The sequence below is a fragment of the Poeciliopsis prolifica genome, unplaced genomic scaffold, assembly GCF_027474105.1.
Source record: "Poeciliopsis prolifica strain line A6 unplaced genomic scaffold, Auburn_PproV2 SCAFFOLD005, whole genome shotgun sequence".
Lineage (NCBI taxonomy): Eukaryota > Metazoa > Chordata > Actinopteri > Cyprinodontiformes > Poeciliidae > Poeciliopsis > Poeciliopsis prolifica.
The window spans coordinates 18,106,436-18,126,828 of NW_026562380.1; the positions used below are offsets into that span (position 1 = coordinate 18,106,436).

Below are 20,393 nucleotides of genomic sequence, written 5' to 3' on the forward strand. Positions count from 1 at the left end.
ATTTGATTAACAAAAGGCACTGCAGAAAAAGAATAACTCGTGTCCCGTTTCTCTTAAGACTAAAAAATGTCTTTGAAAAAAATCAATCCTAAAAAAGGAAATCCTGTCCTATAATTACACAATTGTGCAAGACCTTATTATGACTTATAGGTTTCTTTTGTTTATTTTTGACCATTTTGTTTGTTTCAAGGAAAAATTATTATATTTAGTCTATTATTGACTAATAAGGAACAGATTAGTATTTTTTTTAAAATTTTACTATTTATTTTGAAGTTTTGTCACCCACAAGAGCTTTCACTGAACTATTTTAGACCTCCGAAAAAAATTGGAAATTAATAATATAATATAATATGATATAATATAATATAATGCTATAATAAAGCATTATAGAATTGTGACACTACACAACAGAAATAAATGAAGGTGACATTTTCAGCAGTTTTATTTTATTTTAACATTTTAGCTTCAAACTAAGAATAAACCAGTTAACGGTTTGCAGGTCTAAGGTTGTACTTTGTCAGGTTTAACGTTACTTCCACTTCCATCCACTAGAGGGAGACACAGGCTCATTGGAGCGGCTCCGGGGGGGTCCCCAGCTGCCAGTGCCCACCCCCTCCACCCTGTTCATCCAGCCCCAGAGCAGGTGCCCATGTCTGGGCCTGTCTGGCCCTTCACCCCCTTATCTGATTAATAGTACTAATCCTGGAGGTGTTCCTGCCTGCCAGAGAGGCCGGCCACCGGGCTGGCCACTTTCATGCTCGGGGGCGGCCCGGCCACGAGGCACGGTTACGGGTTGCACTTTGCCAGAGGTGCCCCCCCGCCCCCCCTTCCCCTCCCTCATCCCTTTTGGAACCGAGGGGGGGTATCGGTCGAGCCGCAGCTTAGCTTTCTGTGTTTTTATTTAGCTACATCCAAAAAGAAAACCCAGACCCATTCATTACCTTCTTCTTGAAATGTATGAATCACTTGGCCTCTCTCTTCCTCCCCTCCAGCCAATCCCCTGGAGCATCACTACTACAATGAGAAACTCCAGTTCTGTGAAGGTAAGTTCACATTCACAAAGAAGGAATTCACAAAACAATCTATTTACTCCACATATCCACTACGTCTGTGTGCGTTTGGACTCTAAAATTGTTGACCGTCTTCTGGAAATCGGTCACTGAACTGTCCTCCTCTCCCTCTCTCTGCTTTTCACTCAGTAGTGAAATACAAACAGCCTTATCAGAAGACAAACACTCATCCCCTTGCCCTCGTCTCACCCTCCACCCCCAACACCCATCTTCCACACCCTCATTTGCATGCATCTGTTTACCTCTTCTTCTTAATAGAGCACTCTTCTCCTTAATCACTTCGTTCTGTAAAGATGAAATGAGAGACTGTAAAATAAACAGATAAGAGTGTGATTGCACCACAGTGAGAGCAGTGGTACCTCCTTTCCTCTTGAATTTATATATATATCTATTTATATAGCTATATATAAATATATATGTGTGCAGGCAGAGGCAGATGCACAAATTCAATTAACTATTTTTTTTTTTTTTTTAGCATACATCTTTCTGTTTGTTTAACCTCCAGAGATGGGAGGAAGAGGGCTAGAAAATTAAATGAAAGGGCCTCGGTGTGGCACACACATTGAGAAATGTGCTGCAGACTGTGAGGTTACAGTTGGGAGATAACTCAAAGACGCTACAAGTCCCCAAGAATAAATATATCCACCTCTCCACAAAGATTGCTCCGTGTGTTTGGAAATTACTCTGTGCTTCCGGTTTAATATTTAGTGATGAAAAAAAAAAATCAAATGCAGCTGAGTTTTATAGGTGCTTCTGCGACTTTACTTGGATTTACAAACTTGGAGTGAAATTGTCTTACACTGCCAAAACACAGAATCTTTTGGTCTAGTTACTAGGGCACATTGCTGGGTGCACTTGAAATAAGGCAAAACTAACATAAACGTAACTTTTCAGCGAGAAATGGGAGATTATTTTAATTCAATAATTCCTTAATATTGATGGAAAAATGTTTGTCATGAGTGAAATAATCTACCAGTGGAACCTTTTCATTAACATTAAGTAATTATTGACTTAAAACAAGCTTCTTTGACAAAAATTACCCCGGAAGATTTTGTGTTTTTACGTTCTAGCATGAGTGTCTCTGTTACATCCTCAATATTGTGCAAGGAAGACTATTTGCTTTCTTTTGTAATCGCCCCTAAATGTTTCAGTCACCAAAGCAAATTTTATATCAAATCAAGAATATCTGAATAAATATAAATAGCAGAAATCTTAAGGAAAAAGCTACTGAAATTAATCTGTAAGGACATAACCCAGTACCTGCTTGTCCTGATCTCCCTGTAGAGGGATTTAGTGATATGTTTCTTTGCAGAATGGTTTTAATTCACCTTGGAGGGTTTTTTTTCCCTATAAATGACCTGTTTAACTTTGAGTTAGACTTTAACTAGGCCCCCTCAAAACTGATTTGCTTTTGCAGTCGTTTAGAGGCAGTTTTGCTGGTGGGGCTTGGACTGTTGCATAACGCAGCTTTAGGTCACAAACTGTTACCAGTAGTGAGCAGAATGTGAGGTTTTCCCAATTACAGGAAGTCCTATGGGTTCTGAAGCTAAAAAAAACTGCCCCACACCATGACACTACCGCCACCATGCTACTTCTGGTAGTATTTTGTTCTTCTTCTGAAAAGCTGGTAATTTCAGACTGGTTGGAAGAAAACCTGTGCTTTTCTCTCAGGAGTTTCCATGCATATCAGTCTTAGAGATTATAAAGGCTTTCTTTGGCAGTCATTGGACGGTCTTTGTGTTTTTTTGGTCAACAGTTGTTGGGGCTCTGCTTTTCCATGTTGCCAGACAAGTTTAAGTTTATCTTGATTCTACAGGTTTGTAATAAATAGACCTGGATGTGACAAAAAGCTAGGCTAATTACAAATAATTTATGATTTGGCAAGGGAGAGATTACAAATTCATATAGACTCAAGCTGGTTTCCCCTTTAATAAAAGAAAATACTGTTTTGTACTTACTCAACTTATTTTTAGCTGATATGAAAATGTGAAAAATGTAAGAAGACAAATACTGTTTAAGAACCACTGCATTTTAAAATGTAATTTAACGTATTCAGTAATACCTTGAAGAAGTTTTAGAAATATTTCTGATTATATAATGTGAAAATTTCAAAAATACTCCTGGTTAATGGTTCCATAATTAAGAAAGTTCTTGTTTTATTTTACAAGTACCTGATGATAAAACTGAAAATTAACCTTGCCAGTTTTTATCATTTTGTGTTCAGTCGTTTGGTAAGAGTAAGCTGTTGCTTATCATTATGGTATAAGGAAACTTTAATTAATCATATTTCTTCTTCCATATTCACAGTTTTAAGAAAATTATGGATCCTATAATAAGAAGCTTTGATTCCACACACCATGTTCATTTACACTCCCCACTAAATGTATCGGCACCAATACATTTAGTGCCGTCATCTAGAAAATTTTTATTGCACTAGAGATGCTGAAAGTATAGAAAAGACTTTCATCTGAGTAATTATAATATTTAGAAATAATTGTTTTTAACAAAAGTATCAGTAGCAAAAACACTGGCATCCCTAAAAGTCCTGTGTTTCTTTTTTGTGTTTTTATGTATTAGTTTTGTTAAGTTGATAAGAGATAATGGTAATTTCTAACGAGTAATCCATAGCCCTGTTTTTTCTTAGCCTAAAAACCTTTTTCTGACCTACCTTAAGTAATAAACACGTGGGGTTTGTTTAATCAGAAACATGTCCTTCGGTCAGATAAGACTGAGGTCTAGCTTTATGGCAACAAACCCTCCAGCTGGGTCTGACATGAGAGAAAGCATGAATATGTGGAGAAGTATGGTGAAGGATCTGTGATGCTGTGGGCTATTTTGTCTTTCAAAGCCCCGGAGAACCTTGCTGGAGTGCACGGCTTCGTGAACTCTTTGAAATACCAGAAAATTTCAAATGAAAACACTGCAAGTAAAATGAAAACAAGTCGACAATTATTCCTATCAGCACAGAAATGATTGATATGGAGCAAAATCAGTCTTCTTAGTCTGAGAAGTGTCTTATATGATTATCTTAGCTAATTGCTGCTGGCTAGTCTAAAGGATTTGAATGGGGAGTGACTTGAATGGTAATCAATTTGTATCTGTTCAGAAAACAAAGAAATCAGCTAAACTTCACCTTTAAACCATTTTGATGAATAAAACCAACTAAACTTGAACTATTCCTGCACTCATTGCACCTTTTTGGTTTCATTCAGACTGTAAAAACTGAGCCAGTTTATTTGGGTCTACTTTAGTTCCTTCAACATCTGCCGTCTCTGCCTTCAACTTTTCATTCCACGTCACCTTTATTCCACCTTTTTATTCTTAAACTGCAACCAAGTTATTAAATTCTTTCCCCACATTCCCTGATATTCCCAGGGGTGTTGTTTTAAAGAGATCCCTCTCTCCTCTGCGATTAAACGACCGGTCACTCGATCTCTCCACTCTCCCCTCTGTAGCTCGAGGCTATTTGTGGACCCCCAAGAACCGCCGGCCAGAGAAGCTGCGCGACTCGCTGAAGGAGTTGGAGGTAACCTCACTCCACCTCTCCAATACCCTACCACCACCACCCCTCTCTCCAGCTTCTTCTTCCTCCCCTCAGGGGATTTTTGCCGTTTTCCCTTTCCGAAACGGCTGATTGATTAACAAATAGGGGCATTCTCTGTCTGACTTCGCTCTTCCCCCGTCATCCTCGTTTGTTCTCGTCTCTCCCTCTCTCCTTCTCCTCTCTCATCGCCTCTCTTTCGGCCGACCTCTGTCATCGGACGGGATATTTGAGGGGATCAGGGGGCCACGGACTCCCCCCTCCCCTTTCTTTCCCTTCCTCTCTCTTTCTCTTCCACCTTCCTCATTCACCTCCTTCTCCTGTCTTCCCCTCTGTACTTGTGGCAGTACAGACCTAGCTTTGTTTGCTGAAACCTGTCTGTGGCTGTTATCCACACACACACACGCACTCAACCAACCCAACCACCTCCCTCCTCTTACCCGTAACCATTGTCTGAAACCAGAAACACCCAGCACACCTCCTCTCTCTCCGACCTTCTCTCCTCCCATCCAATCACCCCAGCTGGGCCTGGAATGTTGCAGGAATGACTGACCTTACACTCACACACACCTGCACACCCACATGCAAGCAAGCAGTGGTTACCTGCATCCGTTTCCCCCCTGATACCCCTGGACCCGCCCCTTGGTTAGCAGGAACTGCTGGAGTGAGCACTTGTCTGGACAGGTATCTACTACCACAAACAGACTGTTTTCCTTTTGCTTTCAGTGTCTCTTTCAAACATTTTCCGGGGTTTTCTATAATTATTGCATTGTTGAAGGAAAGTTCGGTGCCCTCTTTGCCTTACACTTTCCCTATTATGTCCATTCAGGAGCTGCTGCAGAGCAACACCTGCGTTCACACCAGATGGAGAAGCAAGTACTGCTGCCAGGTACACACCCTTTCCAGCTCAGCACCCTCTGGGTTCAAGCAGACAAGCACACGCACCCTCGCACACAGGCACACAGGCACCTGTTAGTGCGCATCAGTAAAAGAGCTAAACTGGACAGTAAAATCAGCTTAGAGATCATTGTAAGCACATTATATGAAACTAATATTACAATATTCCTTTAACTCGAGAACCTTAAAAGCAAATCTGATCTTCTCTTTTTTTTATTTTAATGTCATGATAAATTTTCGAACCACCCTGCAGAAAACGCACATCTTACCTAGTTCATTACCTTTAGCTAGGATATTCATTATGACAAGCCAAACATTTAAAAGCATGCTCACCAAAATAAACTGGGATAAACGTTAACCTGTCAGCTCCATTGTGATGTATGCAGATGATGTTGAGCAATGGAGTGCTGGTGACTGTCACCCTAAAAGGATCTCAACTCGATCAAGTGTGTGTAGACCGCACGTTAGTGGGTCGACTTCCTGCCAGCACTGTGACTGATGGTGAGTTGTACCGTGATTAAGAGTTTTTCATTTATCACTATATTAAGGTTATTACCATCCCAAGTCCACAGTGAACCAAATAAAACCAAATTAAGTCTTAGATAGTGATAAATACAGTTTTAGCTATTAACTGTATTTCAGTCTGTCCTTACAGCTCAGTTTCTCCTACAGAAACCCACTTAAGACTAATCGATAAGATGATGGTGGACATAAACAGTTGAGACACTATTACACTGAAAGCAAAAGCTTCACTTTCAGCTGCTGAGAAAATGTTGCAGAGTAAAGTAGAAAAATATTGCGGTTGTGAATCTGCTAATCTCACCTGTTCTTGTTGAAAAGTCTTTACATTTGATACAAAAAAATAAAAAATGTGTCCAATGTTTGGCTCTGCACATTTTTGACAGATTCTCCAACAACAATGAAACAAGGTTGTTGATGTTACCCTTCAATGGACTGAAGAGTGACGATCATGCCTGGCTCTTCCTATACCACTGTACTGAATCTCAACTTAAATTAGGATTAAAATGATTCACCCAAAAATTTTGAACATACACTGCAAACACACAAAGTCTTACCTAGCATTTTTGGTCTATTTTCTAGCGCAAATATTTTCATAAACTTGAATTAAGACAAAATTAACTTACAAGTTACTTTTCAGCAAGTTATAGGAACTTGTTTTAAGTCAATAATTGCTTAATATTGATTAAAAAAAAGTATTTGTTCAATTGGCAAATTATTTCATGTATAACAATAAATTTTTCCAATGTCATAAGTGAAGTAATCTGCCAGTGGGACTCTTTCATCAATATGAAAGAAATATTGACCTAATATAAGCTCCTATATCTTGCTGCAAAGTTACTTATTAGTTAGTTTTATTTCAAGTCAACTAAGATATTTGCATTAGAAATTAGAGCAAAGATACTTCATAAGATTTTGTGTTTGTGCAGTGCACAATCAATTTAATAATTTCCCGAGTTTTTAGTTTCTAGCAATGTATTTCTCATTCAGTTTTTATGCTCCACTTATCTGGAAAAATTTTAGAAATATTCTACAATTGGTACATTAAATTTGTAGGTGATGCACAGTACTTTTTATTTTCACTAATAAAATTGAATTATTATATGTTCTCATTTGTCACAATATTTATATTTATTTAAAGACTTTCTTGGCTATATTTTTTATTTCTTTTTTTTAGCTGTTTTAATTCAAACGTTTGGCGTTTAAAAATCATCATCATCCGCTCAGTTTCTCTCAACCCGTCAGTGTTGACTGTTTGCCTACACCTGCGCTCCCTCTGCATGCACTTTCACGTCCACCACACACGCAGTCGCTCTCTCACACAGGCGGCGACTCGCACCATAACAGGTGCCACAGGTGAGCCAAGCGACTCTTGCTAGCTAATTGCGGGCAAATCCTTTTGTGCTGCGTGTGTCCAGGGGCCTTCCCTTAAGAGCATCCATCAGTGTTTTTCCCTCCATCGCGCATTACTCCAGGGAAAGCCGTGCACCCCCCACCTCACCTTCCCCTTGCTCTGGGCTCCCTCGCTCTGCAGACCTGGCATGAGAGAATAAGAGGCTGTGGACAACGGCCCAAATCTGCTAATTATTTCTTTCTTTCTGTATCAATTATTTGTTCATAAGACCGCCCTCCCCACTTCCGCCTGGGGTCTCGAGACACTTGATTAAGCCCCCACAGTGCACACATAGCACACCCGTGTAATTACATACACACACATCCTTTTTCCCTTTTGCATAGGCCAACAAACACTTACTGTATGTCCACTTGCATTTACACACCTAAAAGAAAAAGACTTGCACACACTCAGGTACACACTCGCCTCCCACTGTGCTTCATTCAAAGCCTCAGAGGGCACTAATTATTAGAGTAATGGTTGTGAGAGGGTGGGTTCCGGGGATTTTGTGTACATATGCGTGTGTGTGTGTGTGTGTGTTGTGTGGGATTGGATGCGGGGGGGGGGGGGGGGGGGGGCTTGCAGTCAGATTGGGGTTCTCACATCTGCCACTTGTTAAATTAGACTGAGACAATTAAAAGCAGAGAGCCAGGCCAGATCGCAACGTCCAACACATTTATCATTACTGGAACCATTTACAATATCAAGTGAGTTGTGATCCCTGTATATGTGTGTATGTGTGTGTTTGAGTGGTTAAGCCTAATAGAGTATAACTTTCATTATTGAAATTAGAATTTACATTTTCAACTAAAAAACATAAGAGAAAATATCGGTAGAGAGACAGCCACACAGATCAGGTGAGGTTTGACCTACTTGTTGACAAAGTTCAGGATTATAGTTGAGAGAGGAGGCTTATTAATGAAAATATAGATTAATAAGCCTATAGATGAAATATATAGATGGGAATCTAAAATTTTTCAATCAAGATGCACTGATCCCACATCAATATCTGTATTGGTCAAGATACAGAAAAAGATTTATGTCAGTTCAGTTATTCATAATGCAGACTTGAGTAAAATGAAGCCTGGGCCTAAATTCAAACTGGAAGACTCTTTAGCCTCACCTGCATCATCCAATCGCCGCATCCCGCTAATCACGACGACCTATCATCACTGGACCAAGCCATGTCATGGCCAACACCTCCACTGTCCTGGCTCTCCAGGCATACTTCATTCACCAACCTCCACCACTAGTATCGGGTCCTGGGGGATGACATTCCTATCAGCATCGGGAATGCTCATCCGAGTTTATCGCAATCACAGCTCGATGTCCTTAGCCGGGGCCCGAGCGCCAAAGACTTAATTTATGCATGTCAATAAACTTTTCTAATCGCTTTCTTTCTCTGTCTGAGTCTCTCCAGATTGAATTCCTATTAGTGCTCATCTGTTCACATTTACAATATAAAATGATTGATGCTGTTTGGCATGGAAGTTTTTAAATAATTTAATCAAATATAAAGAAATTTCAAAACCTACCCAGACCTTAAAATTATTTTTTTAAAGGGGAAATATTATGTGTTTTCCAGGCACATAATGCCATTTAATAGCACAATTAAGTAACTATGTTCCTTCAGTTTTTATAAAAATGCTACTTATATCAAATATGACATAAAAGGAGTTTGACTTCATAATTTAATGCCATGAAAATGAGTCTCTGTCTCTTTAAGAAACTCCCAATCTTTCTGAGGCTTCGTCTTCTGAAAGTAATCCCAACAGCGCTCCTCTAATAACCCCAAACCAATGTTTTTCACCTGCCTTGTCCTGAGAAGTAGCTGGTATGATGAGCTCCACAGATGAGCAGCTCCACTTGATGTTTGCTAATTGCTGCTGCTGCTAGTCTGAAGGAGTGGGGGAGCTTTGAGGGAGGGCTGCTTTGGGAGGTGGAAGCTCGGAAGCTGGGAAACTGCAGCTCCGGTGAAGCTAAGTCCAACCAGGCGTTTTGCACAGCTGAATGGTTGTCATGGAAATTTAAGGATTTCTTAAACATGCATGAAAGAATCAAGAGCAACAATGAAGATATGTTTTTGATTAGGGAATAATAACATAACATGATGTAAAGCTCTTAAAAGTTGATTTCACATAGTACTGCCCCTTTAATGTTTTGACTAAAAAAACCTTGTAATTTTCTGTTATATCTGACGCTGATATAATTTAGAAATGTTGCATGTATTAATTTACTTTCAATTGACTAAGCGTCACTAAGTGTAGCTGAATCTGAGATTAAGCTGCACCATGGTTTGCAATGGCAATTTATTTTCAACTTTGCAAAGCGGAAAGAGGTTGTGAGTTTTTGGATAAAGAAGAAAATCCCTTTTTCTCCAATTTGCACAGATTCAGCCAAACTACAGAAAAGGTTGGTTGTTGTTTTTTTATAGTTTGAAAGAAAAAAGCCAGTCTCTTTTCTTTTCTTTTTGGAAGGCTGTTCGCTGTTCTGGTTTAAACTTTGCAACCTGGAGGCCAGTTTAACCCTGCTGGAACAACGAGCTCCGATTGCATCACACTGAGCGGCAGATTACGAATATTCTACCGCATCAAAGTATTACAGGTTTCCATTGGCCGACGGCTGGGCCAAGTTGAGCATATGCTCCACGATTAAGCATCCTTAAGTGATTTTTCATAGCAGGTTTCATTTCCCCATGTTTAAATGTGCTTTGCTTAAGCCCATTGGCCTCTTATGTCAACATGCTGCAGAGGAGATGGCATTAAATGGATTTAGGGGCTCTGTGTGCGTGTGCGGTTTTGTCTGTGTGTGTGCGACAAGATTGCTCTTTGCATCTGACTGGATGCATTTTGTGCATGTGTTGGTGTGAGTGAATGTGCATGCATAAAATATTGTTGCAGACCTCCAAGTGTAAATGCTTATGTAGCTTTCTGCCCATGTGACCACATACACACCACAACGAGCTCCTTCAGTGTGTGTGTGTGAGTCTGGGAGCTGTTCATGGATGGGTCACGCAATTCTGGCCCCTAATGCCAAATCAGCCACCTGGTCCCCAGATTGGACCGCGGCCTGGTTTGGAAAAGAATGGGATTATGCTTAATCCCGTTTATAGACACCCACAGAGATCAATACTAAACTGCATTTAACTTGATTCGTCTGTAATCTATCACAAAGACTCTTACTATTGCATTAAATGTTGTTTCTAAAAGCTAAGGCTCGTTAATGGCCGTATGTTTTTTTTTTTTGTAACGGTTTAGTTTTGAGCCAGTTCTTTACTGTATAATCTAACTGACAGACTCTGTTGACCTGATTTAAGATGCTAGTTTTTTTGGTTTTTTATGTTTTTTTTTCAAGCTGTGTTTGCTCTACTCTCTTGAAAATTAGCATATTAATTCAAAAATTTTCACACAACAGGATGATTCGAAGCGCAATCCCACCAATATCCTCCTGTTTATAAATACACACGGCACGGTTAATTGCCGGTTAGATGTTTAAATCTCGGGGTGCTGCCTCACCCGTTCAACTCAAAGCAGGATTTCTGAGAGACATGTGTAGCAACCCCCTTCTCACCCCTCCCCTCTTTTCCATTTAATTGGTTTCATAAACAGATTAATTTGAAGGAGAGGGTGGGGTATGCAGGGGGGGCTTAATTGGTAATCAGCGTTTCCATGCAGCTCCAGAAAGAGTTGAACAGGATCAAGTGTGTTCTTCTACTAATGAAAAGTGTGTGTTTTGCAAAGAGCACAGAAAAAGTTGGAGAGGAAAGAGGAAAAAACGTGTGTAAAGGAGGCAGAAAAAGTAAATGTTGGATACCGAACACCAACTAAACAGTGTACACGTATACAGAAGAATATTTATTGAAAAAGCAAATAAATAAATAAGACAGGGATCAAATTTGACGAAAACAAAAAAGAACTTTTTTGGCCTATATTCTCAATACTTTGAGCCAGAACTAACACCACACTTAACCTCAAGTTCTCAGTGGTGGTGGCCAGATCACGCTGTGGGTATTCTTCTATTCAGCAAGGACAGGGAAGCTAGTCAGAGTCGATAAATACAACTAAATTCAAGGCAGTCCTTGAAGAACGCCTGTTGGCGGCTGAAAAAGACTTTCGACTTGGACAGAGACTCACTTTAAAAATGGAAAGTGACTCTTAGATATTCAGTGACGACTACGATGTAATGATTTAGATCAAAGCACATTTAGGAGTTAAAATGCACCAAGTCAAGTTCAAGTTTATTTGTCTGACACTTTTCAGCAACTCGGCAGTTCAAAGTGCTTTAAGCCACAAAGACATAATACAGTGACCAGTTATGAAACAAGCAATAAACATTACATTTTGTTAAACGGCGTCATCAAATTCACTTAGCAATATTGATCAATGTTCCAGTTGTTATTAATAAAAAGCCATTATAAACATGTGGGATTTCAGCCTTCATTTAAAGGATCTCCGTGTTTTGGAGTTTTTGCAGTTTTCTGGAAGTTTGTTGCAAATTTATGGTGCAGAGAAGTTGAATGCTGCTTCTCCATGTTTGGTTCTGGTTCTGGGGATGCAGAGCAGAACCAGCTACTTCGCAAATATTTCCATCTTGAGAAGGAAACATCAAAACTGTGATCCAAAAGACTTTAGTGAAAAATGTTTCTACAAAGTATATTTGAAACAGGGTGCAAGGTTGCCATAGCAGAAACTACATTGTAATATTTTTGCAATAATACCTAAACAAAGCAAAAAGGACGAGCAATAAATAGAACGTTTTTAAATCTGGATGGATTATATCTGTTATTATCTCTTTTTAACCAATAAATATGGAAGTATTTATTAATTCTCAGTAGCTGACTGTGCAAGGCAATCATATGGTTTCTTTAAGTGTCCTCTCTGTTGTGTAAAAGCTGCTGTTGTCCTTTCAGTTTAGGGTAGTGATGTTGAGTGTGGTGATGTCATTTCCAGCGGTGCTGAGCGATCGGCTGGTTCTGCTGTCTTTCCTGGAGCAGAGCCAGGTCGCCGGCGTCTACCTGAACAAGAAGAGCCAGGATTCCCTGGAGACTGGCAGGCGAACAGACAAACTCTCATCTTCTGAAATTAAGGTACAGTAGGCCGCATTGATGTGTGCGTGCGTGTGAGTGTGTATGTTTTCAGTTTGAATTTAGCGACCTCAAAATGAGGAGGAGAAATCCAATGAGACAAAAAGGAAAGGCGTCATGTTTTTGTTCTCTATCCCTGGCCAGTTCTTCCAACACCCTAAAGTTTTCTTTTTGATCACTATCATGTGAAATCGGGTCATGTTTCTCACAAAATTAAACACCTAAAAAATTCTCCAAACACAAACCTACAAATTGTTCTAAAAAGTTATACACATCTAGTCTCATCAGTGACAGTAGTTTAAATTTGGGTGCTGTGGGGTTAAACAAAAGACTGAATACATGTTGTTTCATTTGTATAAAGTAGAATTAGATGAACTAACAATCCGTCTAACTAGTTTAACTTTAGAGCTGGAGTTAGACACTCTTAGAATTAAAATTTTCCTATTTTGTCTACAAGATTTCTGTGATTAATCTCAAACTTTCTGAATATCAAGTCAACAATTTTTGGAGATTGAAACTAAGAAATGTCCAAATTCCTTTCTGGAAAATTTCTGAGATTAATTTCAACATTTTTTGTTTTGGCAGAAATTTACTTCCTTCTTTCTTTCTTTTTTTTAAATGTACAATGGGCCTAAAACGCTATCTTATTAGTCGCACTTTTAACTTCTAAAGAAAAAGTTAAATTGTTTCCTTACCCATTTAAAATCAAACATCTAAGAAAGGGAGCAAACTTAGTATGGAGTCACTCCTGCAAAAATGTCATTTTTAGACAGAACAACCAGTTGAGACCAGGTGCAGTTTAATATTGAGCTTGATGAATATTTATATTTTGATATACCTTCAACTCTCTCATGTATGTATTTCATTCTGGTCTGGATTGACTTTAATAGATGCTGGTAATAGATCTGATCAAGAGCAGCCCTCTTCTTCCCTAAAAACAGTCTCCTCCCTCTGTAGCTCCTAACAGCTAAACCAGGCATTATCACATTACTGCCAGGCCCTTTTCGACAAGGTGTGTGTGTGTGTGGGAGGCGTGCGCGCGTTTCCACGGCTGCGTGTGTGTGTCAATGCAATCGTTCCCGCCAAGCGTCTGTTTCCAGAAGCAGAGTCCTGATAAGGCGCCACCTTCATCACTACCACCACTCCATTCTGCAAACCCCTGCGCACCAGTGTCAACGCACATGCACACACATGCACGTAACCTGCAACATACACACATGTGAGCATGGAGGAAACACTCTTCATCCCACTCTCCATCGACAAACACACACGCACACACACCCACGCACAAACACATTGCCCTGGTCCAGTGGGCTAAGCTGGAAAAGGGAGAGTAGGGGGGGCTAAACTAATCCGGCCCACAGAAAGTGGTTTTTGATTATTGCTGACCAGCAAACGGCAGCAGAAAAAAAATAAAAATTGAAGAGCAAGGAGATGGGTGGGGATGGAGGGGGGCTTGCGGGTGGTACAGATAGAGTGTGTTATTAACCCAGTGATTTTTAGATATTTCCCCCCGCCCTCTTCGTTTTCATTTCTAATCTGTCAATGATCTCCTGTTCAGCTGTTCGGGGAAAAACTCTTTGTTCCCTTTATCATCACATGTACTTCCATCATTCACAGGCATATTTTGTGTCCAAAGAAAATTCTGCCCCCCTCAGGGAGCAAGGAGGGCAGACATGGACCGCTGCATCTCAAATCTTCTCGACTCATACAAGGCAGCGCTCCGTTTCCTGCAGGTTCTTAGGCTTTTAACCCCTTTTCTGTGCTGATACATTCATTTGTAAAGAGATATTTCCATATTCCTCCTCCTCCTGACAACATGCCTCTTTGGTGCCAGTTTAATGTGAATAGTAACATTTGTTTTTATCAATATCAATTTATTATATATTCCAAAAAATAACTTTATCCAAGATCCCTTTTCTCCATGTTTGCTTTTGTATTTTCTGTTTTTTTTCCTCAGCCATATTTAAACCCCAGTCTTCCTTTTCTTTTTAAAAAAATACCTTTTCCTCATTCCTCATTACCACTCTTCATTACTCCAAGAAAAACATAGTACCACCATGTGCTGCAAAAACACCAAATTTTACCAATGTCTAGCTTCCAGTGCGAATATCTTAGTACACTTGAAATAAGGCAAAGCTAACTAACTTCTGAGCAAGATATGGGAGCTTGTTTTGAGACAAGAATGTATTGACTTTGATTGAAAAACATAGTTCTACTAGCAGATTATTTAACTTGGGGAAAAATGTCTTTTAGCCTGCGGAGCTAGAACTTTTTCCTCAATATTAAGAAGCTTTTTGCTTAAAACAAGGTCTTGTATCTTGCTGAAAAGTTTCTTATGTATTATTTTTGTCTTATTTCAAGTGTACTGACATTTGAACTAGAAACTAGAAAAAATACTTAGTAAGATGTTGTGTTTTTGCAGTGTGCAGATTACCAGCAGGTTGCTCTGACAACGCCACTCTTCAGTGTGGACGGTCTAATGGAGAGAAGACTCTAATTAGCAGTTTTCAGCATCAGTGAGGTGTTTTCGATTCAGTTCTGGGAGAAAAAATAAAGAAGTCATAAATAACTATTTTATATAGTTATAAAATAGAGAAGAAACACTTTTCCAAATGAAATTATTTTGAAACTTTTTAAACTAGTATTTATAGTAGGTAATATATGCATCATGTGTGTTAGAGCAGAGTAACTAAAGTGTTTGCTTACTTGATTTGCAAATGGTTCAGAAGACAGTAAATAACATTAGAACAACAAAGCTTGTGCATAAACAAGAGGTCCCACTGCAACATGAACTGCAAGTCTGTGTCTGGTGTATTTTTGGATAAAACATGTCTGTTCTTCATTCAGTGAAGTTCCTTGCAGTCGGTAGAGTATCCAGAGATTTTCCTCGAATAGCAACAGTTCATAGCAGTATAACTCAAGTAAAAGAAAAAAAGAAAACTTTATGGTCTGCTTTTTCTTAAATTTTAACTCCCAATCAGAATTGGCTAAAATTGGTTTTGACAAGTGAAAATGTTACAAACACCAGTCATCTTCAGCTGTTCTCTTTTTCCTACCTGTTTGCCACTTCCTGACTACTCTTCTGCAGGATGGTAGAGGTCGGGTTCATGTGTATGTTTTTGCATGTAAGTCATTTGTTCTGCTTTGTTCTGAATGTGATGATAAGGTCAAAGTGTGATTTCACCAGCTTTAAAATCACCCGATGGTCTGTGTGTGTACGTCTTTGAAAGCGTTTTTTTAAACACCTTTGTACTTCTGCTTGCAGTTACACATACATTTATGCACATACATGCACAAACTTACATAAGTGTTTTTTGTGAGTGTGTGTGCTCCTCCAGACTTCCCTCCCCACCCTCCTTTAAGCGCCACGAGAGCTCATTACTGTGCGTCTCTTTGTTGTGGCCCGTAGAGCGTGGCGGACCTTCCTAAAAAATATGCACATCGCTAAAACAACAAGCCCACGCAGACATTAATAATGGAAGATAAAACACAACCTCAGACATCAACAAAAACAGAACGGGGGAAGGACAAGAGAGGCATCGAGGTCTGCAGCGGTGGAGGTGTCCGCGCCCCGAGGTGTCCAAACAGCAGACCAGGAACGTAAATCCAAATGGATTATTAACTAACGACTTCCCCTGAAGATTTGTTTTGATTCTGCGGGCTTCTTGACCCTTCTGAATGCACGTGTGTATGTTTCTGTGCTCCTGCTTCTAGGTGATGTGTGTGGAGGTGGGCGGGCCGGGTGGAGGACTTCGCAGGCGTGTAACTCTCAGCCGTCTCCAGGACGTGGCGCTCTGCTGGTGGACGCTGGACGAGCTCAGCGAGGGGATGTGGCCGTGGACTCCCACAGACACACACAAAAACAATCTGTTCCTGATAAGCTGCTCACCTACTGAAGGACTCAAGGTGCACACACACACACACACTGTGTGTATCTTTAATTTCAAGCATAGAACATGACAAAGCTTGTAGGTAGGACTGAAACGATTAATTGGATTAATCACAATGAGTCAACTATTGAAATAATTGTCAACTATTTAAGTAATCGATTAGATGTTAATTGCAGTGCACTCATTTAGAAAAAGACCATTTGCTGAAGGAACAACATGGTCAAGACTGTAATTAAGACAAAACTGTCTGTAAAATATAAACAATTTGCATTTAAGATAAAAAAAACTATATATTGTATGGTTTCCCAAAATTTTTCAAAGTAGTAGAAGTTGCTTAAGTTTATAAAAAAAGACAACTTGTATATCACATAAACACATAAAAAACCATTTGCAAAAAAATAAAAAGGCCCAAAGAGCCACTGCAGGTTGCAGACACCTAGAGTGGATTAATCAGACGTTCATACACATTCAGCATTGTGGAGTCAATCTCTGATGTGGAACAAAAAAGCAAACTGGTCCACTTGCAAACCGGAGTTTCAAAGGATTTGGTTGGTGTGACGCAGTGAATGTGAAAGCGAATCGCACCAGCTGAAAATGTAACAAATATTGCAACATCGGTCACGCATTGAACCGAGCGTACCGGTCCGTGAGATGTAAAAACACCCTAAAAGTTATAAACACTGGGGTAAAAAGTTTAAAAATTACGATGTCAAGGTATGTAATTGTTACAGCATTCGTCTGTTTGCTTGACTTCTGTGTGCAGTTATTGATGACTTCATGAAGACAAGGTTGATCATTTGCTTAAGTTAAGCTTTTTGTGTCCTCGCCGTTGATTATCGGCTCACAGCATATTGAGCATAAGTTATTGTGAACTCAAGTGTTTCTTGCAAATGTTAAAAACACCAGACACAGTTAAAGCTGTAAGACAACAAGCCTTAAAAAAGCTTAAAACTGCAAAGTGGATGATAAAAGTTCTTGAGTCAGAAGGTTTTTGATGCTTTTATTGCATCAATAACTACAGTTGCATACATTTCCTCCAGACTCCGCACTGCAAAGAAAATAAAAGCTGCAGATTTGAGCCGAGACTCGTGTCGTCACGGATTGGGGATTGGAAACGGTGTTGTTAGTCACCTTAAGGGTGGTACCTCCGTTGCACCTCTGTGCATCACCATGTGAAATTAAAAAAAGAACACCTACACGTTCCCCGGTTTTCTCACACATGCACATTGGCTGGCCTGTGGCAAAGCCGTACCCATGATGAAGGATCAGTTCGGGATTGGCCTTGCGCCGAAATCACATGAAAGATCCCACGTTAACTCCGCCGCTCCCCGGTTAAGCAGATGCAAAATATTCACCAGAGCAGCAAGAGGAAAAGAGGGGTGGAGGGGATCTGCAATAGCAACTGGATGCAGCACAAATAAATTCATGTAGGAGAGACCGAGGGAAGGTGTAGGAGGGAAAGGGGGCGCATGAATATGAAATAATCAGAGCAGATGTTGTTTGCTGCTTGTTGTTTTTTTTGGGGGGGGGGAAGGCGCTCTACATTTATCACACTCCTTCACCAAGTTTTAAGTCCTCTCCGTCTTCCTCCGACATCCCCCCACCGTCCTCCTCTTTTCCTTTCCCTTCCATCCTCGTTGCCTCAAGAACATTAAAGTCTGCGGCATTGCGTTCTAATGAAAGCGTTTGTTGTCATTTTTCAGATGCGCGGTGTGAAATTAAGCGAGCAGTTTATGTAAGAGCCGTGGCAGGAATCAAACGGCGGGAGACGCCAGCTACTTCAATCACTTCAAGCTCATATATATGTTCCTTTTGTTCAGTTCACTATCTGCAAGCGCTAAGCCAATTTTCTAGCCGGTCTCTCGGCATTTAAAAAAGTCAGATTTTTTTTCTTTCTTTTTTTTTCTCTTTCGTATGTGGTCTTAATTCGTAACCCCCCCACCCCACCCCCTCCACCTCCACTCCACCACACAAACTCCCCATGCTGATAAGTGGAGCCAAAAGCACAGAGTAAGGAGAGGTGAAAAGGAAAACATACAGTTTAATGCATGCGGTTAGCATTTTTAATCATTCTCTTTTCACCCTTCCCTCCATCCTATTTGCCAAACAAATAAGCTTGCACAAAACATTTCCAAGAATTTTATGATTTAAGGGCTTTCTAAACAAAACAAACACATATTTTATATCTTCAGTTTTTTTGTTGTTGTCTTCCCTGTTTGTGATGTTTTCTGCACATAATTACTCCTGCCATAACATGAGCAGAACACAGAACTTTTTTTGTTATTTTAATTTGGTTTATTTCAGAATTCAATGAGCAGACAGACAACAAAATCTGTTGATGTTGCTGTTCTCCTGTTTGTTGTTGGCATATTTTGAAAAACTGCAATGGAAACACTTATTTTCTTGTCACACCATTTTGTACACAGCAGCAACGCACTCATTTGTAGGAACTTGGCCTCCTTGAACAATGTGCAGCTTGATTCACCAGGGCTCTACCAGCATGACAGCTCATAGAAAGTTGTGTCATTCCAACCTGTTGAATACACAACTCCTCTGTAAAATTACTGACTGCAATCTCCACATAACGCTGGCGTTGTTGCTCCAATGCCTGCATAAAACACCATCATCTCCTCTGATGGCTGACAGATCTGAACATATCTTACATTTGTGATGTTTTTATGACTTATTGCATAAAAAAAATCTTATTCATGTGTTTTCAGTTGCATTTCTTATTTAATGGAAATGATTTAACTTCAAAATTGTGCCTTTTTTGACATTAGGCTAATATAAAAAAAAATTTTTAACTCATTTGTAATGGAAACAGAGAAATCTATTGACAGATGAGGTCAAAGTGTGATTTCACATTTCCCTCCGAGTTTCCGGGCTGTGAGTATTCTGCGAACATTGATGTGAGTTTTGTACTTCTCCTGGAAAAGAAGGGGAAAAAAAGCAAAACAAAACATAGAGATGCAGCAAAACTTTTTGTACAGACAAAGGTTGCACACAGCAGGTTAAAGGTTTTTTTGGATAGATTTTAGCCTGTTTTGATTTCTCTTTTAGATCCACAAAGAATCAATAAAGTGTTTAATCCTGCTGTGAACTGTGAACACAGACGACTTTATGTTGGGCTTTGATATTGAAAATGAACTAAATTATTGAGGTGAAATTTTGACCTAACTTAATGTCCCATATTGGTGATTCTACAAAATCACAGCAAATGGCCCTCATGCTGCACTCTGGACACCACTGGTCCAGATAATGCAGATCATTGCCATAACTATGAAATTTACAAATCCAACACTTAGCATGGCGTAGCACTGAGGCTTAGAAGGATAAAACAAGACAACTTTTTCTGTTCAGCCATTCTGAACAAAATAGTTCTGAAAAGCTGGCGAACTTGAACATGTCAACGAAAATATAGTTTCCTTTTGAATATCTTCTTTTTATTCTGACTTCATTTTGCTGAAAATAGTAAACTTTGCTGCAAGGGCATCCACACTAAAGAGTGTTGTTGTTATTACGACCTGATAGTTTTAGTATGAAAATGTCAAGGTATTTTTTCTTAAACCCTGAATTGTTAAAATTTTCAGTACATCGCTTAACATGCAGAGGAGATACAATCTGAATAAAAAAACTACTTTTTTGTTGTTTTGAAGATGCTGCTCCAGTCCTTAGAGTTCAGTTCACGTTTTAGCGTTAAACTACCTACAAAACCCACAGTTTTACTTGTTTTCAATCCTGTTTATAATGTATTTTGAAACTAAAATGATTAACTTTAAAATAGAAAAAAAAAACAGTATGTAGAAAGGGTAGATCAGCAAGTCCCTTGGTAAGTAAATTTAGTCAAGTCTGAAATCAAAGATGCAGAATAATGAGTCAGAATATTATTTTGGATCTCCTAATGCTCATAGGTAGCAGCTGCTAGAGAGAAGGCGTGGGGAATATTGTTTTTTTCTGTACTCCTGCTGTTCCAATGCATTTTCTCACATCGATACCT

General features: G+C 39.5%; 1 protein-coding gene across 5 annotated transcripts in view; it reads left to right on the top strand.

Moving 5' to 3' along the window:
- The window catches only part of wdpcp (WD repeat containing planar cell polarity effector), an 82,128-nt gene that overhangs the window by 27,606 nt on the left and 34,129 nt on the right, over positions 1-20,393 (top strand). For 3 of the 5 annotated variants that reach the window (XM_055030234.1, XM_055030236.1, XM_055030237.1), the window contains 6 exons: positions 993-1,043; positions 4,526-4,596; positions 5,441-5,500; positions 5,895-6,009; positions 12,370-12,506; positions 16,221-16,412. In XM_055030234.1, coding sequence (XP_054886209.1) covers positions 993-1,043; positions 4,526-4,596; positions 5,441-5,500; positions 5,895-6,009; positions 12,370-12,506; positions 16,221-16,412 — 626 coding nt within the window. Of the gene's footprint in view, positions 1-992; positions 1,044-4,525; positions 4,597-4,995; positions 5,296-5,440; positions 5,501-5,894; positions 6,010-12,369; positions 12,507-16,220; positions 16,413-20,393 lie in introns of those variants that run through there. The other 2 variants (XM_055030238.1, XM_055030239.1) reach the window with 2 other exon arrangements.